The 22829-nt window shown below is 61.5% G+C and overlaps 3 protein-coding genes across 22 annotated transcripts in view; 2 read left to right on the forward strand and 1 right to left on the reverse strand.

The window, feature by feature from the left end:
• The window catches only part of SAMD11 (sterile alpha motif domain containing 11), a 20709-nt gene extending 17986 nt beyond the window's left edge, over positions 1 to 2723 (forward strand). For 8 of the 9 annotated variants that reach the window (XM_032494834.1, XM_032494826.1, XM_032494828.1 and 5 more), the window contains 6 exons: positions 63 to 178; positions 380 to 458; positions 567 to 1081; positions 1304 to 1428; positions 1746 to 1856; positions 1973 to 2723. In XM_032494834.1, the coding sequence (XP_032350725.1) occupies positions 63 to 178; positions 380 to 458; positions 567 to 1081; positions 1304 to 1428; positions 1746 to 1856; positions 1973 to 2218 (1192 nt within the window). In that variant the 3' untranslated portion in view covers positions 2219 to 2723. The other variant, XM_032494832.1, reaches the window with a different exon arrangement.
• On the reverse strand, positions 2675 to 16986 carry NOC2L (NOC2 like nucleolar associated transcriptional repressor). Of its 4 annotated transcripts, none has more exons than XM_032494838.1 (19): positions 15569 to 16986; positions 15270 to 15422; positions 13883 to 14057; positions 13668 to 13793; positions 12923 to 13040; positions 12746 to 12836; positions 11163 to 11241; positions 10941 to 11051; positions 10457 to 10570; positions 9610 to 9798; positions 9311 to 9450; positions 8359 to 8470; positions 6530 to 6643; positions 6117 to 6218; positions 4853 to 4996; positions 4635 to 4748; positions 3733 to 3868; positions 3237 to 3332; positions 2675 to 2948 (listed from the first exon to the last, which is right to left on the reverse strand). In XM_032494838.1, exons 1-19 carry the CDS (start codon positions 15592 to 15594, stop codon positions 2842 to 2844), a joined length of 2247 nt encoding a protein of 748 aa, XP_032350729.1. In that variant the 5' UTR covers positions 15595 to 16986; the 3' UTR covers positions 2675 to 2841. The 4 variants fall into 4 exon arrangements, with proteins under 4 accessions (XP_032350729.1, XP_006175469.2, XP_032350728.1 ...); XM_006175407.3 differs by having other exon boundaries at positions 12923 to 13043; XM_032494837.1 differs by having other exon boundaries at positions 13668 to 13817.
• Positions 16985 to 22645, forward strand: KLHL17 (kelch like family member 17). 9 transcript variants are annotated; one of them, XM_032494843.1, is made up of 12 exons: positions 16985 to 17199; positions 18038 to 18297; positions 18384 to 18505; positions 18649 to 18870; positions 19338 to 19454; positions 19632 to 19845; positions 20110 to 20254; positions 20339 to 20506; positions 20895 to 20983; positions 21067 to 21140; positions 21346 to 21527; positions 21737 to 22645. In XM_032494843.1, the coding sequence occupies exons 1-12, from the start codon at positions 17090 to 17092 to the stop codon at positions 21963 to 21965; spliced, it is 1932 nt and encodes a 643-aa protein (XP_032350734.1). In that variant the 5' UTR covers positions 16985 to 17089; the 3' UTR covers positions 21966 to 22645. The 9 variants fall into 9 exon arrangements, 6 of the variants coding, with proteins under 6 accessions (XP_032350734.1, XP_032350732.1, XP_032350735.1 ...); XM_032494841.1 differs by having other exon boundaries at positions 18649 to 18803; positions 19235 to 19454; XM_032494840.1 differs by lacking the exon at positions 16985 to 17199 and adding an exon at positions 17215 to 17921.
• Positions 22646 to 22829: the final 184 nt, after the last annotated feature.

Below are 22829 nucleotides of genomic sequence, written 5' to 3' on the forward strand. Positions count from 1 at the left end.
GGGGGTGGGGGCGGGAGTTACGAGGAGGGGACGCGCGCCGCTCACCGCCCTGTCGTCTACAGGGAGCTGTCGCAACCACCCCCCTTGCTGTCACCCCAGAATGCCCCCCATATCGCCCTGGGCCCCCACCTCAGGCCCCCCTTTTTGGGGGTGTCCTCGGCCCTGTGCCAGACCCCAGGTGAGTAGGCGTGTGCGACTGTCTCCTGGGGGGCCGCTGGTGCGGGGCCATCTGGGTTCGACTGTGATGGACCCTGTGGCCCTCGGTGCACCCGTTGGCCCAGTCCCTGGGCCTGTTGAAGCCAAGGACAGACCAGGGCGGGCTTGGGTTGCCATGGACGGCTCAGCCACCTGGCCTCGTGGTCTGTCCCCTTCCCACCAGGATACGGCTTCCTGCCTCCTGCTCAGGCGGAGATGCTCGCCCGGCAGCAGGAGCTCCTGCGGAAGCAAAACCTGGCCCGGTAAGTGTTGCAGTCGGGACGGGGCGGGGCGGGGCGGGGGTTGGGGTGAGGGAGGGAGGAGGCACTGCCGAGCCAGCTGACCCTCTCTGGTCTGCTCCTCACGGCCAGGCTGGAGATGTCAGCAGAACTGCTGCGCCAGAAGGAGCTGGAGAGCACGCACCGGCCGCAGCTGCTGGCGCCAGAAGCCGCCCTGCGCCAGCCGGATGGTGCTGAGGAGCTGCAGCGGCGTGGGGCCATGCTGGTGCTGAGACACAGCTCCGCGCCGCTGCTGGCCCTGCCTCCCCAGGGGCCCCCGGGCCCTGGCCCCCCCACCCCGCCCCGGGAGCCTACCCGCCGAGCCCCTCGGAAGGGGGGGCCCAGCCCTGCCTCAGCCCGGCCCAGTGAGTCCAAGGAGACCACGGGGTCTGGAGTCTGGGCACAAGACGGCTCTGAAGATGAGCCCCCCAAGGACTCAGACGGAGAGGACCCCGAGATGGCGGCTGCTGGAGGCCAGGGCCCCACCCCAGGCCAAGCCCCAGCCGGAGGGGCCAGCTCTGAGGGGAAGGGGCTTCTCTCAGGGTCCATGCTGCCCCCTCCACTGCCCCTGGGCTTACCCTACGCTGTCAGCCCCTGCTTCCACACAGGTGGGCACCATTCTCCAGGCTTTAGATCCCTCCATGGGGTGGAAGGAGAGCTAGCCCCCCCCACACACCCAGGGTTTTAGGGAGGGCCACCGCGAAGAGAAAAATCTCTCTCATCAATCCAACATCTCCTAACAATTAGGGCAAACAGAGGTCAGCAGACAGGGGCGGGAACAGAGGAAAGAGCTGGCCAGAGGCCTAGTAACACCCTCCTCCCCAACCCAGGCGCCATGGGGGGCCTCTTCATGGATGGGGAGGAGGCCACAGCCCCCGAGGATGTCAGCAAGTGGACAGTGGACGATGTCTGCAGCTTTGTGGGAGGCCTGTCTGGCTGTGGAGAATATGCACCGGTGAGAGGGGGACACCTGCCCAAGATGGTTCTGAGTTCCCCCCTCCCCAGTGGTGCTTGCCACCCCACAACTCCCCTCCTCAAAGACACCGTGGGGGGGGGGGGAATCCTACTGCATGCTCCCCCATCTCCTCTGCCATGGCAGTGCTTCTGCCTTCAACTCAGGTGTGTACCCAACACAAAGGAGATGTTCCATTTGAGAATTGTTCCCGCAAGCTGCACCAACGGCTTCTCTGCTCTGCTCCCTTTGGAGAGCCTTGAGCCACTCCAGGACACTCAGCCCTTGCGCTCAGGCCCTGACACCGCACCCCCTCCCAGGTTTTCAGAGAACAGGGGATTGACGGGGAGACCTTGCCCCTGCTGACAGAGGAACATCTCCTGACCACCATGGGGCTGAAGCTGGGGCCTGCTCTCAAGATCCGGGCCCAGGTGAGCACCTACTGGGGCCAGTGGTCTCCAGACAGTGGAAGGGCAGCACCACAGCTCCGCGTGTGGCTGCAGATCAGCAGTCATGCAGGCCCCTACCCAGGCCCGTCTCTTCACAGGTGGCCAAGCGCCTGGGCCGCGTCTTCTACATGGCCAGCTTCCCTGTGGCTCTGCCACTGCAGCCACCAACGCTGCGGGCTTCCGAGCGGGAGCTCACCTCGGGGGAGCAGCCCCTGTCTCCAACAATGGCCCCTTCCCCGTTTGGGGGGCCGCACCCCTCTGCTGGCCGAGCCTCACCCAAGCAAGAGAACGGAACCATGGCTCTACTCCCAGGGCCCGCAGACCCCTCCCAGCCTCTGTGTTGAGCTGGTGTCAAACGTCTAGTCCTTCAGTGCCAGCTGCTCTGATGCAGATTTCCCCGCCCCTGCCCTTCAACAGCTTATTCTCCTTTTGGTTGTGGATGCAAAAAAACACAATTGAAAACACATAACTTAAAGAGGAAAGGAATAAGTTTCCAAAGACTCTCTGGGGATGACTATCGACCTGAGTGCAGATGGCTTAGGCACTTGAACCTGGGCCAGGGGGTGGGGGCTCTGTATCCTGGGCAGCTGCAGACAAACCAAAGACATCACACCGTGCCCGCTGGCCCCGGGGGGAGCCACGACTGCTTGGCATCCTGACTTAAGGCAGAGCCGTGCTCCAGATAAGCTTCCCTCATGGGGTAGGTGTGTCTCACCTGCCACCATGGGTGCAGCGGTTGGCAGGTTCCCTGGTGCCGGTTTACATCCCCACGGCCGCCACTCCAGGGACTGGAACAGCACTTGGTACTTTCTGGTCTTTTATGTTGTAAAAATAAAGCCTTGTCCAGCATCTACTGCCCTTTCACCCCGCACGGGTGCTGACCTCAGGGCCTCTAGGCTCCGCACCGGCCAGGAGGCAGCATGCGAGTGATGAGGTGTGAAGACTGTGCAGCAGCCCCTGCAACCCCTCAGTCATCCTCGGAGAGCTGTAGATCCTGCAGCTCGTCCTCTGGTCCCTGGGCCAGCCACCACAGCTCCTGGGGGCCTAGCCCCGCCTCTGTGTCTGGGCTTCCATCTGCAGAGAGAAAGCACGGCTACATAAATTCTGCTTTATCAGGAAGAAGCCAGACTTGGAGGTTACTCATCACTAATTAATCACAGCACTAATTAATTTATCGGTGCTACTGCTGCTGGCTGCCAGAGCAAACGGGAATGGAGCAGCTGGCCCGGCATCCCTAGGGAGGGGCGTGGGCCCAGCTTCCAGCCGACAGCCCTGCACACCCACCAAATCCCATGACAGCCTTGGGCTCCAGACAGATGGGTTCAAAGACCACAGGACCCCTCACTCTCTGGAACCACTTACCTTCTGACTTAATGCCTTCCTCGCTGCTGCTGCTGCTGCTGCTGCTGCATTCCTCCTCCTCCTCCCTCTGCCAAGCTCTCGGGGACCCAGATGTCCCTGAAGACCAAGGACAAGAGCCCATGGTAGTAGGCCCACCAGAAAATGCAGAGCGGGCAGCTAAGGTGGGAGGGTGGGCTAGGTGCACAGTCCTGCACCCAGCCTTCCCTCAGGCCTCCTTTGTGCAAGTGGAGAAGATTCAGAACTAACCCTGAAAAGTGATGGGGTTGTGGGGTTGGGGAGGGGGACAAGGCCTAGGGGCATGTGTTCCAATTCCAGGAGGGCCCCCGCCTCAAAGCTATCCAAGTGGTGGGAGAAGAGGTGAGGGAGTGGTGACAAGCACTCAGCAACATGAGAGCTGGGGCACTTCTGGCTCCACCAGGTGGGAATCCTGCCAGGCCCACCTGCTCCTCCTCCCCCAACCCCCGCCCCAGCAAGAGCAGAGACATGGACCCCCGACCTCTCTCTGGGAAGTCCGGGGCATCGTCGTCCTCATCACTGTCCAGGTCAAAGAGGTCCTTGAATTCTGCCCTGTCCTCATCCTTCCTGTCCCCCACCTTGCGCCGCTTTACCTCTGGGAAGTTCAAGTCTTCCAGCTGGGAGGACAGGAACCCAGAGCAGCAGTTGAGGGTGGGCCCTCTCCACCCGACCCCCGGAGCCACGGCCTGGCCACGTCACACAGCAAGAGCCCTGACTCACATTCCCACAGACAGGCTTTACCCAGACCCACGGTCCTGCTTCCCCACCTTCAGCACCCCCTTCAAGCCTCCAGCCCACCCCCTCGCAAGGACCGTGCTTGGCTGCTTTTGCTAGCCAACTCCTGGGATTCTTGCTTAGTATCATGGGGTGGGGTTCCTTGACGGCTGCCCCCCCTGGGAGGCCACTAAATGCCATCGAAGCTGCAGGCCCCCACCTTCCTGTTCCCAGATTTTCGGCCATCACTCCCAAGACAGATGGTAAACCCATACTGAAACCAGGACAGAGATGCGGGATGCAGACAGTAGTGCCACTTGGCACAAAGCTGTCCCCTTAAGTCACACCATCCCGTACCCAATAGCTAGGCCCAGATTCTAGCCCCTCCCTGCTGGACCTCTTGGTGTCCACAGGCTGGCCTGGGTGACAAGGTCAGTTCAGCATTCGCTCCCCCAAAATCCCCAGCCCATCAGGCCTGAGGCAAGGGAGCAGCCTCTCCTCCTAGGAGCCATGAGAGGATTCAGACTGTGCCCAGTTCAGCTCACCATCTACCCTGTCAGAGCAGCCAGAGCACCCAGACAGGCTGCACCTGGGCGTGGCCGGGACAGCCCCTACACCCACGCTGACGTCCCTCAAGCTGTGCCCATGCCCCCGCCCCTGCCCCCCTACCCGCTCTTTGCCGCTGATCTCCAGCTGGATCTCTCGATCCCTCAGCTTACGCCACTGGCTGTAGTACTTGGTGAGCGGGGTCCCCTCCTCTCGGGTCCGCTTCTCCCAGGCGTCCTGTGGGGAGAGGTTCAGGGTCATGTCCCACCCCAGCAAGCTCCTGAACCCCAGATACACACTGACCGGTGCCCCCAGGGCCCAGGCGCCAGCCCCCAGCTGACCACCGCGTGCTGGTCGGACACGCCGAACGGGACCCTCTGGCGGAGGCTGCGGATGTGCTCTGCATTCTCCTGCACCTTCTCCAGTAGCTGGCGCACCTGACGGCAGTAATTGGCCACCTTGCACTCTCGGAGGAAAGATTTCAGCTGCAGAAGAAAGGGGAGCTCAGCCTAGCTCCAGGCACAGGGCTGCCCTGCACCCCACGCGTGGTGATCACAGGCAGGCAAGGGGATCGCGAGGTCCTGTGTCTTAGAGCCCTGGTGAGCGTGCTGGGGGAGGGGCCTGCGTGAGCTCTTGGCCCAGCCCTCAGGGAGCCTGTGGAGGCTGAGGGCTGCAGAGGCCAGGCAGAGGGCAGAGCAGCTGGCGGGGTGTAGCTTGGGTCGACCTCCAGGCCACATCCCCACTGACTCTGTCTGTAAGTAAAGCTGTCCTCACACACAGCACGTTCGTTCCTGAGTTTCTATGACTGTTTTTTGCCCTCCCTCAGGAGAGTCAAACAGTTGTAAGAAACCATGTGACTGCAAAGCCTAAAACATTTACCATTTGACTTTTTACCAAAAACGTTTACTGAACCCCTTTCCAGACCACGATCTCTGAGACTCACAAACAGAGCCTTGCACACACCTGTGTCTGGGTGGGCCTCTGAGCAGCCCTGCCCTACTCACCCGCAGCCTGTGACTGGGGGGCTGGTTCTGCCCACCAGGGCCAAACAGGCCCAGGCCTCCCTGAGATGAGAGACACCTAGGCTGAAAGTAACACCCCTCCAAAGGGCCCAGAGGAGCTTCTGAGAAGGAGGACCCCACCCCACCCCCAAGTATTACCTGAAGAAAAGCTGAGGTGGGTGGCCAGGGCGTCCTGCTGCCCTGAGACTATCCTACCTCCTCACCCATGCCCAGGACCACCTGGGGAAGCATGTACTCAGACCAGCCCAACCCAAAACTGGGGGGCCAGGTCCAGCCTGCTCAGTCCCAACACCCCCCAGGAGACCTTACAGCTAGTCTGGCCCTTGGGATGTGGCCGGCTGGGGAGGGGCCGCTTGATGCACCGGCCAGCCCCACCCCACAGGCTCCACACCCCCTGTGCTCAGACCCCGATACCACAGCTCCTGGGATCCAGCTGCCAGGTAGTGTCGGCAGAGACCTCAAGCTGGCCAGGCTCTGCCACTGGCCCTGTGACTGTGACACAGCTGTGTAAGGGGAGCTAGCCCCCTAGGAGACAGTCTGGTCTGCTGAGGGATCGGGGCAGGGTGGGGCAGCGGGCACACACCTGCAGGACAGCGGGCAGCGCCAGCTCAGGGAATGCGATGCTGTGGGCCTGACTGTGCAGGTACTCCAGGGTGAGGTCATACAGCTGCTCGACCAGACCATCCTGAGAAGTGAGGGAGAGGACAGCGTCAGGGCAGACGGCGGCTCACAGGCTGGTGTGTCAGCTTGCCCCCTAGTTTGGGGACCCAGAGGACCTGACCCCATAGCCTCCCTGGGCCACACTCAGGTTCCCCAGGGTGGGGGCCCAGGAGCACCTGCTCCCCCAACCCCAGGAGACCCACAAGGTTCAACTCCAGAGGGCAGTCAGCCTCCTCCTTTCCACACTCATCTGCCTCCACCCTGCGGGCTGACCCCAGAGCCCATCCAACACCCACCCAGTGTACTCCTTGGACCCCTCCTAGAGACTGGCCTCACCCGGTACGCCTTCTCCTGCAAGTTAACCTTGGACAGCTTCAGGATCACAGCAAAGTTGATGGGCCTGGAGCTCATGCGCCCTGGTCTCCTGTTGAAGTCGACCTGCTGGAAAACCTGCCCCAAGGACCCTGTCAGCCCAGCCCATACTCTGCGTCTCTGGAGACCCAACCTGAGACCAGGGACAAGTGGCCAGATGCAGTGCCAGCCCCATGGCCCCAGATGCCCCTGTCAACAGTCTGCTTGCCTTCCAGAGCTCCAGCCCCAGAAGAGTCCCTCTGCCCTAGAGGGGGCCCTGGCCAAAGATGCAGGAGAGCGCGGACCAGGAGAGCGCGGGCGCACACGCACGCACCTGTGCACACGCACGCACCTGTGCACAGACACACACACTGCTGCTGCCCTTCTAAACTGGGTCAGGAGGCCGTGAGAACCAGCACCTGGAGACGAAGAACAGTCCCTCCCACATAGGGCTACCATCACTGCAGTGTCCTCACCCACAATCAAATCCCCAAGGCCTGGTCCTGGCTCCAGGGCTACCTCCCCAGGAGGAATTCACCAAGGGACAGAAGTTCTCAGGCAGGGGCCTGGGCAGCTCCCATCCCACGTCCTACCCAAGGGGAGCAGGGTGGGAGCTGTGCCAAGCCTTTCACCAGGGGACCCCTCCCCATCACTCTCACTTGGGGTGATCCAGGGTGCGTCCCTGAGGAAGTGGGTGGCAGATGCTGGGGAGACCTAACCGAGGAAGGCCCCCAACAGGAGACACCATGGAGCAGGGAGGGGGAGATGCTTCACAGCTGAGCTCAGCTCAGGGCAGCTGTGACACTATGACAAATGGTTCCCTGGGAGGGCACTGCCTTTCTCAAGCTCTGGCGCAGCCTGAGGGGGGAAGCTGAATTCCCACATAGGGCTGCTCTCGCCCCAGGGACAGACAGCAGGGGCCCTTCAGAGCCTGTGTGGTTTGTTTTCTCTGAGAGGAGAGGCCCGCAGCCCTGGCTGCGAGAAGAACATATGGGGGGGGGGGGCAGCTGCAAGCTGAGGAGGTGCGAGCACACAGATTAGTAAAGATGGAAGAAAAAAAAAATGACTGTGGGAGATCATGGACAGACAGACAGAGGCCAAGAGCTGGCCAGCAGGGAGAGGCCTAGAGCAGGGACACCAAGCCAAGGGCCCCAGGGCCAACTCAGTGGTCATCTGAGGGGAACAGATGTGTCCGAAAAACACTCTTAAGAGCATGAAGATTTCATGTCTTGTCCCAGGGGGCTCCCCTCTCTCTCCACCAGTGCACAAACAGCCGTGATGAGCACCGCTCTGAGCTGTCCAGAGGTGGGGCGGAGGCCTAATGAGGGAGGCTGTGAGTTGCCAAGTGTGCGCTGCACTGGGGCCCAACCCCCAGTGGATCTCTGGTGCTCGGACTGCAGCCTTTCTCACCTAAGCTACACAGACACACATGTGCACACGTATACACACAGGGGCACTCAAGCAGAGGAATGAGAAAAGAATACAGCTTTGCAATCAGACAGGGCTTTGGCCCAGCTCTCTGGCTCACTCTGATCTTGGGCAAACACCGGATCAACCCAAGTCTGTGCCCTAAAATCGGCACCCTCGGGCCAGCCCCAAAGAGCAGCTGACCTCATCTATGGTGCCACCCTTGCCTACAACACACACCACCAGCCTGGGCAGGCGCGGTGCACAGCAACACCCTCTCGAAACTGCCTGCTACAGGCGAGCACTCAGGAGGAGGTGCCCTCAGGAGAGCTGCGCTGCGGAGGGCAGCGGGGCCACGTGCAGCAGGAAGCACCCCCGTCCCTGCCCGACCCACTGAACCCACTCACCTCGAGGATGAAGGGCAGCACCGGGATGAAGGTGCCCGTGCTCTCCGAGAGCAGCGTCAGGGCACGCACACAGTGCATGCGCAGCGGGTAGAAGCGGGCGGTGGGGACCAGCCTGGGAACGTGGGAGGTGGGAGTGAAGAGGCCCCAGCCTCACAGACCCCCCAAACTAGCCTCACCCTCTTGGCCCAGCTGCCCCTGACCCCTCCCAACCCATGGGGCTCCAGCCTCCTCCCCATCAGGGTCAGCAGACACCCCTGCCCACCCGACAGAAAAGGGCAGGACAAGAGGCCTCAACTGCAGTCCCAGCTTTAAGGACCTGCCTCCTTGCTCAGTGATTGGGGTAGGGGACACCCAGCCTGGCTATTAACTCAATTTCATTTCAGTGCATGAGGCAGCGAGGCAGCAGGTGGCAGAGTCACTCATTCAAGCCTGTCTTTCTTCCCTTCAGGAGGACAGGAACGCCCTCTCCTGGCCACAGGTGGCTCCTCCAGTCTCTGCCCCCAGAGACAGATGCTGAATGTTCACACCAGACCTGCTCTATCCCGGACACCCATGCAGGTAAACTCAAACTCCCTTCAAACTGCACACAGAGTCACAGGAATGCACGAGTGTCTGCATCCCAGACTAGGGCACTAGGAGGCGTTCACATCACAGGCAACTGAGAAACGCAGCTGACAATGATTCTGGGACATTCTCACACCCTGGGCACAGGGTTAGGGTCACGCAGCCTCACTCCCAGCCCTTCTAAGGTTCTTTCAAGTCAGACCCCCACTCCCTGGAGGCCCCAGCCACCAGGAATACTGGCCAGACCCTCCTGGCCCTCCAGGATGCCTCCTCGTAAAACTCTGACCCTTCTGTGACCTCTAGGACAGCCTCCTGCAACCTTGTCCCCAGACGGCCCTGTGTAACCCTGGCCTTGACCTCTTTCGGCCCTCAGGGGGCCCTGACTCACTTGATGCAGCCAATGATAACCTGGGAAAGGGGGTAGATCAACGGCCGGAGAGCTTCACTTGGGCAGATGGTGCTGAGCGCGCGGCACCACAGGTAGAGGCAGTGCACAAACTGCCAGTTGTATACTGACTGGTACGTCTCCTGCGCAGAGTGAAGTGGACCTTCGGGTCAGCCACCCACCGGTCCCCTCCTCCCACTCCCACAGCCCCCACCAAGGCGCTGAGTTGCCTCTCCCAGGAGTCCCCAGGCCCGCAGTGGGTCAGCTCTCGGGCTCCCCACCCCACAAGCCCCGCTGCACACCTTCCTGCGCGTGGTCATAGCGTTGCGCAGGTGGACGGCAAGCTGGCGGATGTAGAGGAAGGCGTGCTGGTAGGTGATGCCAGTGTCCAGGGCCAGCAGCTCCGCCAAGGTCCGCTGCATGAAGCTGATGAGTGGCAGGGCGCTGGGGGAGGTGAACTTGCAGTTCCTCACGTACATGATGTACATTTGCTGCCGAGACACCCACGGTGAGAGCCACCTCTGAGCTCCCAGGGCCCTGTGCCCCACTGCCCAGCTCCACGCCACCACCAGACACCTGGGCCTTTCCCACAGAGCTGGCCTCAGCAGGAATAACAGCCATGTCTGCTACAGACCCCTCCCCTAAACAACACCTGATGCTGGGGCCCCTGACTGCTGCTCAGTCTCCGCATGTGTGCACCCACCAGCCTCGGGCACAGAGAAGGGTCTCACAGGGGGGCCAGGTACCCAAGGGGCAGCAAGCTGCAGCATGAATAACCGTGGGAATAGGCAAGGACCAGGAGGGAAGGGGACAGAGAAGCCCCTGCCGTGTGCCAGGCGACACAGGAAGCTCCAGGGATGTGGGGCAGGCCACCCCGGCTTAAGAGCCAGGCAGCAGGATCCCTGTCCTTCTCTATGCCCCATGTCCTTGTCCACTGAGGGGAGAGCTGGGCGGAGCAGTCCACGTGGAGCCGCAGGGGGACCAAGGGCTCCCGTCCCACCCCCCACTTCTGGGGGGAAACCATGGCGAGGGCCTAGGTCTGCCCAGGGTCATAGTGCCTACAAGGAGCACAAACCGCAAGGCAGCCTGCCCAGCCCTAAGATGAGACTTAACCCAGACCCCGATGGACAGCCTCAGGAGCACCACTACCTTGAGGACAGGGCTCAGGAAGGCGTCTTTCTTGTGCCGGCAGACCTTGATGAGGACCAGGAAGGCCAGCACTCGCAGCGTCTCCTCACCCGTGCTCCACAGGACCACCATCCTCTGCAGAGACTAGGCGTCAGTGCCTGTCCCCGCCTCCCCAAGCCCCACCACACTTGAAGACAGCGCCCCAAAGTGCCCCAGGGAGACCCACAAGTTAGAGCTCAATCCAGGAGAAGCAAAAACGGGAAACAGAGCACACTGCCCCTCCTAAAGGCCTCATGGGAAAAACTGACCTCTACCAGGCACATGTATACACACGCGCGTCAGAAAGCTCACACACACACACACACACCCTCACACACACACCACCAGAGGAGCTGGTCCTCATGTGACTGGGCTGTGCTGCCCTGAGGATGCTGCCGGGACAGAGCCCGGGAGGGGATGCCATCTGCGCGCTGGCTGGCAGCGGGGCCAACTCTGGACGGTGTACCTTGAGCAGCATGCGGCACTGCTTGGGGAAGGTCAGGTAGTAGAGCACGGAGCTGCTGATGTGCTGGAGGACAGCCGCTGCGACTGTCACCTCTGCCACACAGGCCACCAGCTGAGGAAGCAGGAGAGGTCAGCGAGGCCCACATACGAGAGAGGCCTGGACCAGTGGACCCAGCCAGACACCCGCATGACCCAGCAGGCCCTGCCCCCCCAAGAGCTGCACCTGTACGACAGAGCTCAGGTAAGCTTTGATGTCCAGCCGGAGCTTCCCCCACAGTGGGCTGCTGGACGGCGACAGCACCCTGCAGAGAGAACACACCCAGCCCATCCAAGTGAGCACCACAGCTCAGACCCTAGGCTGCCGGGAGGCAGGGGTAAGCCCCAAGCCACGTCCCTTCCAAGACACAGTGTCCAGGGCACATGTGGTAAGACCACCCATCTTTCCCACAAAAAGGCCAGGGGCCCTTCCAGTGAACCGACAAGGGAGATGCACCAGGACTCTCTGAAGGGTGGCCCACACCTATGCCTGAGGAGGGGTACCACCAAGTCCCAAGCCCCCCTACAGGCCACCCCACCCAGCCAGAGGGCTGACTGTCCCCCTAGTCTGAGCCCAGAGCCAGAGTCCCAGAGGGTCCTGTGGCCTCCAGCTCCCTCCACCACTCAGGCACCTACACTCTGCAGTCTTGGGTCTAACCCTGTCATCCCTTGGCCCACAAGTGCCTTAAAAGACATCTACGTTTCAGCAATAATGGCTAATGCTCCTCGAAGTTTCTCAAAGGCGTCACCCCTCAACATTCATGGAACTCAGCACATAGCAGGTGCTCATTAAATCTGCTGATGTGTGAAGAACAAAGGGCAAGGGCCCCTGGAAGTCCTTCATCGGCTGGCACCAGCTGCTGAGCACCCAGGGCTGCGACCCAGGAAGCAGCGCTGTTTCTTCCCCAAGCCCACCGTCCTTCATGGTGACCACCCTTCCCAGTGCAGCCGCCCCCAAGGGAGCCCACTCCCAGGCAACGCCAGCACCATGCGCACTGCCTGTCCCCTCCATTGGCCAGTCCCTCAGCTTCCCCATTCCCTTCACACAGAGCCACCTCCACGTGGCCACACCTTCCTGACCCATCAGTCCAGCCCTGACCATGCCCACCAGGCCCAGGTACTCCCATCTTCAAGTCCACTGCCTTCTCAGCCTCCCCTTCAGGTGGCCACAGCAGAACCTCACCCTGGAGCCTTCTTTTCCCTTTTGAAAGGTCGTCTGGGGTGAGTTTGATCCTCTGGGCCCTTACTGCTTCCAGGTCATGTGGCTATAAGCTCCTCTGACCCCAATGTAGTCCCCAGGTCACAAAACGTCTGCTGCTCCTCCCTCTCCTCTGAAGACCTTCCACAGCCTTCTCAGCTCAATCTACTTCTAACATAGCAGTCAGGGTTCTCAAACCCCGCAAGTACCAGGCCCCTGCCAGACACAACACACACGCCAGCCACAGAGCAGAGAGCAGGGAGAGTAGATGAGACTTACTTGTCCAGAGAGGAAGGAAGAGAACCCTGAACTGGGAAGGTAGGGGAAGAGAGCCTACAAGCACACACTCTATGGCCCCTAAGGGATTCTGAGCAGAGTAGAAACGAAGAAGGAGGAGGGATGGGGCTCCGAGTGCCCAGCCTCTCCCAAGAGCTCCACAAAGAGCCTGGCTCTGTCCTCAACATCCCTCTGTACCAGGTGGGTCTGGAGGGGGCCACCAGGTCCCAAGGCATCTGCCTTCCCCAGGGCAGGACCCTGACCATGTCTCCCCATTCTACCCTCTTCCCTCTTACCTGCTGCTGTCCTTTGGGGCTTTTCCAAACAGCAGCTTCTGGAGACAGCCAAAGAGATCTCTGATGCAGAAGGTGACCAGAGCATTGAACACTGCAATGAGGGGACCAGAGATGCCACTCACAGGACAGAAGATGAAACAGAGAGCCCGCATCTGGGGTCCCCTCACCCTAGCTCACCAGCACTGTCTGTGACCTGGAATTTGCTGCCCTCAGCACCTTCCTGGTCTCCTTGGGTGGTGGCCACGGCTGCTCGGAACGCCTGCACAACTTCATGGAGCAGCTTTGGAGTCAGGTGCTGCTAAAGGGGCAAGAGGACCCAGAACGCTGGGGGAGCAGTAGGCTGTGCTGGGGAGAGCGAGAGCAGCAAGCTGGGGCCCTACCTAGGAACCTGCTCCGTGAGAGAAAGGCTCCCTTGCCCACATCCCCAGACAAAGAACAGAGACGGGGGCAGTGTTACTGAGCCGTGTGCAGGGAACAAAAAGAGTCCAGAATCCTCCTGGAAGGGCCATGGAGGGGGCACTGAGAAAGCCAGCTCCAAGTGGTATCTGGAGTTCTCCCTTTCTGTCCTTTCTTTTCCCTGCAGAAACCACTGCAAGGCCTGCAGAAGATGGGCCCTGGCTCCCCCAACTAACAAAGGCACAGAGAGTATGCCCACAGTGGATGGCAGGATCCCTGGAGAAAAACTGAGCGGAAGGAAGCAGGTGGAGCCCCTAGTCTCTGAGTGAAAGACAGAATGCAGTTCTGAACCCTCCTAGCACGCAGGGAAACCTGTGAGATGCTTCTGAGCTGAATGGGACACTAGGGCCAGGGCTCAGAGAAGGGGTCCTCTCATCCGCACAGCCCCAGGTCACTGAAATGAGGTAAGGGCAGGCTCCTGAGGGCGAGGGGCGGGGTCAGCTGCCCACCCCACGCCACTTCTCACCTTTGCTGCCTGCTTCCATCTCTCAACCATGGCAAGGGTCACAGGGACAGAATCCCTCCTCTTCCCCATAGGTCCTCTGGGGACCCTGTCGTCCTCCTCCTCATCTTCCTCCTCCTCACTTGCTTCCTGCACCAGATGCAGAGGGCCAGGCTGGACAGGATGTAGAGGCCACAAATATGCCCCTGCCCCCGACCCAACTGTGCACAAGATCTCACCTCCAGTGTGTTTGGCAGGGAGTGGAGTCGCTCCTCTTCATCCTCAGAGCTGTCTGAATCACTAAAGTTCAGCAGGCTCTGGTCATTTTCCTGCAAGAACTTGTAGAACTCGGGGTCTTTGTCCTTCAGCCGAGAAAGCTGGTCCTTGTGCTCAGACGCACGGCCCTTACGCTGGCTGAGGAAGTGGGGGTGATCAAGTCTGAGTGGCAGGTAGAGTCAAGAAAGGAGGCTGAGGGGTGAGGCTTCCTGTCCACCTCGCTATCAGCTCACCGTCCTCTTCGGAGAATCTGTGAGGGTTAGTCCCCTCCCTTCGCAACAGCTCCCAATAACCAAGGCAGGGGGGTTTCCAGAGAGTAAGTTTTCTGCAGATCTCTCTCTCCTCCAAAACGCAGACTCCTACATCCAACAGCCTCTCTATATGTATGTTTCAAAGCACACGTTTCAAACCCAACACAGACAACGCAGAACTTGCAGTTTCCCCCCAACCTTGCTCTACCCACACCCTGCTCTATCTCAGCTGTTGCTAACTCCACCTTTCAGAGGAAAGATGAACTTCTCTTTGTCTCTCACACCCAGCATGCCATGTGTCACGAGATCTCATCATCAGTACTTTCAAAACCTCTCATGACTCCTCTCAAATCAGCAGCCTCTCTCAGTTCGCTCGTCATCCCCTGCTGCTTACAACCTGTTCTCAGCACAGCAACCCAGGGGACCCTTGCAGAACACTATGGATCACGTGACATTACTTCACTACTCAAAGCCCTGGGATAACTTCCCATTGCACTAGGATAGCATACAAATAGTCTACAAGATCCCGCCCCATCATTACTCCTCCAGATTCACCTCTTCCTACTCTCCCCCTCATTCCTGCCACAGCCATGCTCACCTCTGTGGAAGGCTCACTCTCACCTCAGGACCTTTACTCCTGCTGCCAGAAACACAGAGACATTCCTCCCCTACCGTTACACAGTTTGCTCCCTCAGGTTTTGCTCAATCATCACCTCCTTAAATGGTCTTACTCTACTTAACGCTGCAGCAGACGCTCCCAGCTGTGCTCCCTGTTCCTCTAGCTCTTTCTGCTTTCCCTCCCTGTCTGCAGCAGTTACGTGTTCTACCATACTACATACTGTGATTTACCCAACACTAGGCAAGCTCCCCTAGACCAAAAAGGAATACCGTACCCCAACGCTTGCCCAACACCTGAATGACCTGGCACAGAGCAGGCACCCCGTAAGCACCGGATGGAAGAATAAACAAGCCAAAGGGTCTGGGGATGGGGTCAGAAGTCCACAAACCTCAGTCCAGAGGCCCCAAGAGTGGTCAGCAGCCCTGGGGTGTAAAGGGCCAGGACGATTATGGGAATTCTGCTTACACACGCTCCACTTACCTAGCAAAAGGGGTCCCGCCTGGCCCACCCAAACTCCGCACGTCTCCGCGCGCCGCCCGCGTCTCCGCTTCTGGGGCTCCTTCGGGCTCGGATTCGGATTCAGAATCAAAGCCCGAGGCCAGGAACTCGTCCACCGTCAGCTCCGCCAGGCGTCTGCGGGCCATGCCGTCAGGGTCACTCCTCCCAGCCAGCCCGATGTGCCCTAGCCCTGCCGCCCCAGGAACACAGAGAGGCGCAAGGGGAGCCCCTCTGGATGCAAGCGTCCGCCCGGAGGCCAGATCGGATCGCGCCCAACTCACCGTTTGCGGCTCCGCGCCGCCGCCATGGCTGCCGGACCACAGCGTGCGCTCCACTTCCGGCCCCATCAGGCCGTGCGCTAGGCGCACTTCCTGCAGACCGGTCCCGCCCCTGGCCCCGCCCCGCCGCGCCCCGCCGGGTGGCTTTACGGTTCTTCCATCATAGCTGCGGCGGCATCCAGGCGGGAGGGCGCGTTCAAAGCTCTCGTTAAGCGAGAGGCGCTGGGGCTCCCAGGGTGGCACGCGGGATGCGAGCCCCTGGAACGGGCCTGGTTCAGTCACGGGTCCCGCACGCTTCCGCTGAAGGACAGGCTGCAGAGCTCGAGAACATGGCAGGACTGGGTAGGGCGGAATTCTGCTGTGCTGCTCACAAATCTGTGACCTTCTCCAAAAAAAGACACTAATAACGACACCAGCCTGGGGGAAGGTGGGGCTGGGGGCCCCAGGGCTCTGTGGACACGTGCCTGTGAGGATATCAATGCGTCAACCACGGAAAGAATGCATGAGGGGAAAACAGGCTCTGCTATACAAAGAGCTCTTACAAATCAATAATAAAAAGCCAACGATCTAGTAGAAAAAGCAAACGAAAACAGAAGTAGCGACGCTATAGATGGGCAGATAAACGACATTCTGGTAAGAGTCAGACGCTGAGAGCTGCTTCCATTTCACTAGACAGTCCCATAGCACCTGGGCTGGCAGCACTGCTCCTGAAGCCAGTTTGGCCAAATCTCCCTGAAAGAGGACGCTTGATAGATACTTAAGTCCAGCGAGTCCTGTGCTGGGAACTCATCTACGAACACCTCTGCCTAAGTCCCCAGGCAGGCCCAGGGACAGGGACAGCCACTTTTTCTCTGCCCTGTCTGTGGAACAAAGGGCAGGTGTAAAGGCCCAGAGGCTGGAAGGCTGCCTTGGGGAAGCAAGGAGATGGAGACGCCAACCCATGCCCTCCCCTCCCCCTTCTCGCCTACTGGCCGGGGTCGGCCAGATCCCAAGACAGAGGGTCCCATAGCCCTCAGGGCATGCGCCCCACCCACTCCCGCTCCACAGCCAGCGTCCAGATCAAGGCCAGAGGGGCAAAGGGGCCTGCGTGGGATCACAGGGAGGCCGGCAGACGGGCCCGGGGCTGGCTCAGGCCCCACGGCATCACTTGGGGCCTTTCGGCCTCCAGGAGATGCGGGACCCTAGGGGAGGGGAGGGGAGACATCTGGCACGAGTTGACGTGGGTGGAAGGTCCGGGAGGCTTCTTGAAGATAGACGGCGGGTGGGCCCCGGGGGGCTTCCTGGAGGAGGAGGCGGACCGAGCGCCGAGAAACATTGGAAGGATTCCTGCGCTACGCAGCGTCCCCGAAGCCGCAGGGGAGCGCGGGAGGAGAGACGGGCGGCGCCGAGAAACAGCGGCTGCTGGCTAGCGGCGGGAGAGAGGGACTCCGAGCCGGCCGCCACCGCCGAGCAGGCCTCCAGCCGTCCGGCTTCTGTTCCTCTGTGCGTCCTCCGCGGATCGGCGGCGGGCCGGCGGCCGAGCCCATGCAGCCGCGCAGCGAGCGCCCAGCCGGCAGGACGCAAAGTCCGGAGCACGGCAGTCCGGGGCCCGCGCCTGAGGCGCCGCCGCCGCCGCCGCCGCCGCAGCCGCCAGCGTGAGTGGGCCGGGGGTGCTGAGGGCCGCGACTGACCGGGGCCCGGGGGGAGGGAGGGGGCGGGGCGCCGACCCTGGCAGGCTGCCCGGAGGGGGCGACCTCGCGCCCCTCAGGCTCGGTCTGCCCGCGGAGGGTCCAGCCCACCTCCGTGTCCGTGCACACAGCGGGCGCGGGGCAGGGCGTCCCGAGGTGGCTCTTCCCGGAGGCTCCGTCCTCTCCCGCCGCCCTTGAATTACGGCCGCGCCGCTCAAAGACTTGGGCGGCATGTCTGCATGATGGGGCGGGGAAGTCAAGAGAGGTCACACCTGCTGTCGGTGTGGCGGTCCGCCTCAGAGCCACCGGACAGTATGGACCAGTTCACTTCGTTCACTTGCTTGTACGTATGCCCAGCCCGTGTCGAGGACAGCGGACAGCGGGGTAGCACGGGAAGGGTGGCTAGCGATGGACAGACAGCCCAGTCCCGAGCAGGGCCTAGAGAGGCTGTTTCTTACTGAGGCGCCTGGGCAGAGGGGAGTGTGGTGCCTGAGGAGGGGTCGTGGCAGAGGAAGCTGTACAGATTCAACAGTCGGATCCTGTGTAGGATCCGACCTCACGCGGGGAGCAGGTGGGGAGCAAAGTCTCGTTGGACTCCGAGGAGGTTCCCTGGACGTGAGGGAGCAGAGCCGGGTGGAGCCTGCAGCAGGGGAGGTCCAGCAAGGGCACTGGTCCTTGACGGAAGCCTGGTATGGGCTGCTGGGCGGAAGGTGGCTTCCGGGGTACCTGGCCCTGCCCAGGGTCTCAGGGGTGAGTGAGCAGCTCCCTGCGGAGTACACCCTGACCTGGCACTGCCCGTCTACAGCCCCGAGGCAGAGCGTGCCCGTCCCCGGCAGCCTCGGCCCACAGCCCCCATGGAGGGTGCGATGCAGCTGCTGAGCCGCGAGGGCCACACTGTATCCCACAACTCCAAGCGGCACTACCACGATGCCTTCGTGGCCATGAGCCGCATGCGGCAGCGGGGCCTCCTGTGTGACATCGTCCTGCACGTGGCCGCCAAGGAGATCCGGGCACACAAGGTGGTGCTGGCCTCCTGCAGCCCTTACTTCCACGCCATGTTCACAAGCAAGTACCGCCCCACCAGGTCTGGGCATTTGGGGGACTCTGCACTTTTCCGGGGTGGGGACCAGCCTGACCCGCTGTCCCCACAGATGAGATGAGTGAGAGCCGACAGACGCACGTGACACTGCATGACATCGACCCTCAGGCCTTGGACCAGCTGGTGCAGTTTGCTTACACGGCTGAGATCGTGGTGGGCGAAGGCAATGTGCAGGTGAGGCTGCCCCCAACTCATGTCTCACACCTCCACCGTACCTTGTGCCTCTGCTCTCCCCACACCCCCAGCATCCCTTCACTCCCTCACATCCCATTTCTCTATCCCTGCTCCCTGGCCCTCTCTCTCACCTTGTCCCACAGACTCTGCTTCCGGCCGCCAGCCTCCTGCAGCTGAATGGCGTCCGTGACGCCTGCTGCAAGTTCCTGCTGAGTCAGCTCGACCCTTCCAACTGTCTGGGCATCCGGGGCTTCGCCGACACACACTCGTGCAGCGACCTGCTCAAGGCGGCACACAGGTACGTGCTGCAGCACTTCGTGGACGTGGCCAAGACCGAGGAGTTCATGCTGTTGCCGCTGAAGCAGGTAACGTACCAGCTGGGGCACAGCCTGGACCCTGACCCAATCTCTGGACCCCAGAACCAGCCCTGGTCCCCTGGCCCCTATCACCTGGGCTCTTAAGACCTAGTCCTTTGTCCCTCAACCTTTATCCCCAGACTCTGATGTAAGTTCCAGCCCCACCGCCCATCCCCTGTGCACCCCTCCCCACACCATGCCCATTTTCTAACCCCACCCAAGCCTTCACTTTCATCCCTGACTCCATCCTGTCCTGATCATATGCCTGCCTACAACCCCCACTCCCTGGTTCCATGTCCCCAGGATTGCCTTGGGACTAGGCCTCCAAGAACTGGATCTGTGGCTCCTGACCCTGTTTGGCCCCTCCTCATAGGAACACTGGGCCCCCGTTGGACTCTCCCTCCCAGGCACCTTCAGGGCTCCATGGGCCCCCAAGACCCTCCCCAGATCTCAGGTCTGAGGGTCCCCACCCCCAGGTGCTGGAACTGGTCTCTAGCGACAGTCTGAACGTGCCTTCAGAGGAGGATGTCTACCGTGCCGTCCTAAGCTGGGTCAAGCACGATGTGGATGCCCGGAGGCAGCACGTCCCTCGGGTGAGGCCAGGCCCTGGAGGGCCCGATGGTGCTTGGGAGGGAGCGCGGTGCCTGGCCTCTTCAGTATCTAGAGACACCGCAGGGGTGATGCAAGCACGTGTCCCGAGGAAGATCTAGGGTGTCTGAGGGGATCTTAGGGCTGGAGCCTGCTGCCTGACTGTTGCGTCCACACCCCAGCTGATGAAGTGTGTACGCCTGCCCCTGCTGAGCCGGGACTTCCTGCTGGGCCACGTGGACGCCGAGAGCCTGGTGCGGCACCACCCGGACTGCAAGGACCTGCTCATCGAGGCTCTCAAGTTCCACCTGTTGCCCGAGCAGAGGGGCGTCCTGGGCACCAGCCGCACCCGGCCCCGGCGCTGTGAGGGTGCCGGCCCTGTGCTATTTGCCGTGGGTACGCCCACCTGTCCTGTTCTGTCTCACCGTCCCCTCTATCCCTGCCCCACGTCCTCTACCCAGGAGCCCCGCACAAGCCCACCCCACCCTGTGCCGGTTACATCCTGCACTCACACCATTCCCTGTGGTATGACCCACTCACCAATCGCCGTCCTCACCTACCCTTGGAGCCCCCAGACCCTTGACCTCAAGGTGTGCTAGTGCCCCCTAGCCCACGGCCTCCATGGGCCCTCGTCCTGCCCCGTCACACGCCCCTCCCTAGGTGGTGGGAGCCTATTCGCCATCCACGGGGACTGTGAAGCATACGACACGCGCACAGACCGGTGGCATGTGGTGGCCTCCATGTCGACACGCCGGGCCCGGGTGGGTGTGGCCGCAGTCGGGAACCGGCTGTACGCCGTGGGCGGGTAAGAGTGGAGGCTGGTCTCGGGTCAGGGGCTTGGTGTGGACCCACTGAGCCAGCCCTGACCAGCAGTGGACCCTTCCCCTAGTTATGATGGGACTTCAGACCTGGCCACCGTAGAGTCCTATGACCCTGTGACCAACACTTGGCAGCCTGAGGTGTCCATGGGCACGAGGCGCAGCTGCCTGGGTGTGGCTTCCCTGCACGGACTCCTATATGCAGCAGGTGGCTACGATGGGGCCTCTTGCCTCAACAGGTAGTAGCCGGGGTCAGGGCTGGGTGGCCTTTCAGGGTTGGCTCAGCAGGTGTGGCTGCATCAGGACTGCAGAGGTCCTGCCTGAGTCAAGTCACCAAGGTCCCCTATGCCTCTTCACCTGTGCCACCCCAGCGGCCCCTTTCCTCTTGGGTCCTTCGCAGCAGGGCAGGGGCTGGGCCCGGGGGGACCCTCGTCCAACATCATGCAGGCAGCCCATGGCCCGTGCCTACCCAGCAGGCACCGCTTCCTGCTCCAGTGGGACTCTGGAGTTGGTCTCACTGACAGCCTAGCACAGAATTTTAGTTGTTCCTCAGGGGAGGGCAGGTCTTGGGGCCAGGACAGCCTTTCTGCCACTGCTCAAGGTCAGCGGCGGTCCTGGTGTCTGCAGTGCCGAGCGCTACGACCCCCTGACGGGAACATGGACTTCCATTGCCGCCATGAGCACCCGGAGGCGATATGTGCGCGTGGCCATGCTTGGTGGGTGACTGCTTCGCGTAGCGCCCAGCCCAGGGGCCCCGCACACAGCGCAGGTGCACCATGGGTGCATTGGCTCCTTGCAGATGGGAACCTGTATGCGGTGGGCGGTTACGACAGCTCTTCACACCTGGCTACCGTGGAGAAGTATGAGCCCCAGGTGTGAAACGCCTCAATCACATATCCCCGTTCCCCAGAGCAGCTTGAGGTCATCACTCTCTGGCCACCCCCATCCCCTAGTTGGTCACACTCTGTCCTATGTCCACTCTGTCCCACAGACATCCCGCCCTAGAGTAGAGGTCTGCACGTGGATGTGGAGGGAGGCTGGTAGTGAGTCTGCCTCCAGCCCGTGTCCCTCCCCGCAGGTGAACTCATGGACACCGGTAGCCTCCATGCTGAGCCGGCGCAGCTCTGCCGGCGTGGCGGTGCTGGAGGGGGCCCTCTACGTGGCTGGCGGCAATGACGGCACCAGCTGCCTCAACTCTGTGGAGAGATACAGCCCCAAGGCGGGCGCCTGGGAGAGTGTGGCCCCCATGAACATCCGAAGGTGCGTCACCACCACAGCGATGTGCATGGCCCACACGAACAGATGTGGCCCACAGACCCCTGCACAGCGTGCCCCCACCTCCTTCCATGTCTCCCCTCCTTCCATGTCTCCCCCTCCAGCGCCCCGCCCCTGGGGCTCCACTTCAGGCCCCGCCCCCTCCCTCTCCCCCAGCCTCACCCCCAACCCCACCCCGTCCGCCCTGCCCCCAGGAGCACGCACGACCTGGTGGCCATGGACGGCTGGCTTTACGCCGTGGGGGGCAACGACGGTAGTTCCAGCCTCAACTCCATCGAGAAGTACAACCCGAGGACCAATAAGTGGGTGGCCGCGTCCTGCATGTTCACGCGGCGCAGCAGCGTGGGCGTGGCGGTGCTCGAGCTACTCAACTTCCCGCCGCCCTCTTCGCCCACGCTGTCTGTGTCATCCACCAGCCTCTGACCCGAGGCGCTGCTGCACAGAGGTCCGACCACGGCCTCCCACGTGCCTTAAGCACCCCCTACCCCCTCAGGGCCCAGCGCCTCCCTCCCCTGCGTGTGGGAAGGGGCTCGGCCCCCAGGAGAGGCACCTCACATCCCACGCAGGCTGTCCAGGCTCTGCGTCGAGGCCTCCCGTGTCTCTGTTCCTTCCTCAGTGTTTGTGTGTGAGGTCTATTTATTTACTCGTTTATTTATTGATTGATGGTGAGCAGGCTGCAGCTACCAGTTTATACGTTTCCTCTTGAAGTGTTCTCTCTCTGGGACCAAGCTACCCTCCCAAGTGTCCTACCTGCTGGGAGCACTAGGGAGCAACAGGGTGGACACTGGCATTGCCCGTCAGTAAGGGGCCAACTTGGACTCTGCAGACCTGGAAGGACAGAGGGGTGATGCAGAGCAGTAATTGGGGGGGCTTTCTGAGCAGGTGCGGACCCCCTAGCCTGTGCTTTGCAGACCACCTCCGCCTCACCCGGCCAGGCACGTTCCCAGGGAGGGCACGAATTGGGCTTCCTTCCCCGGGCCGTGGTGTCTTTTCTCCATCCTGCACTGAGCTGGGCACACGGCCACCGCCGCAGACCCCACACAGCAATATGAGCCACTTGTACAATAAACATGTTTCTTGGGCTCTGTGGGCCTGTGGCTGAACGTCCATCTCTGCCCTTCAGTGTCCTGTCTGGTGTGACCGGGAGGGCCCAGGGCAGCTGTGCGGCTGGGCTGAGGCACTGTGTTGGCACCAGGGGGCTTTGAGACGGCACCATCCCATCCAGTGGGGCAGGGCTGCGTGTCCCAGACAAGCACCCGACTGTGAGTGTGGTGTGCTGTCAGCCTG

Source organism: Camelus ferus, chromosome 13 (assembly GCF_009834535.1).
Source record: "Camelus ferus isolate YT-003-E chromosome 13, BCGSAC_Cfer_1.0, whole genome shotgun sequence".
NCBI lineage: Eukaryota > Metazoa > Chordata > Mammalia > Artiodactyla > Camelidae > Camelus > Camelus ferus.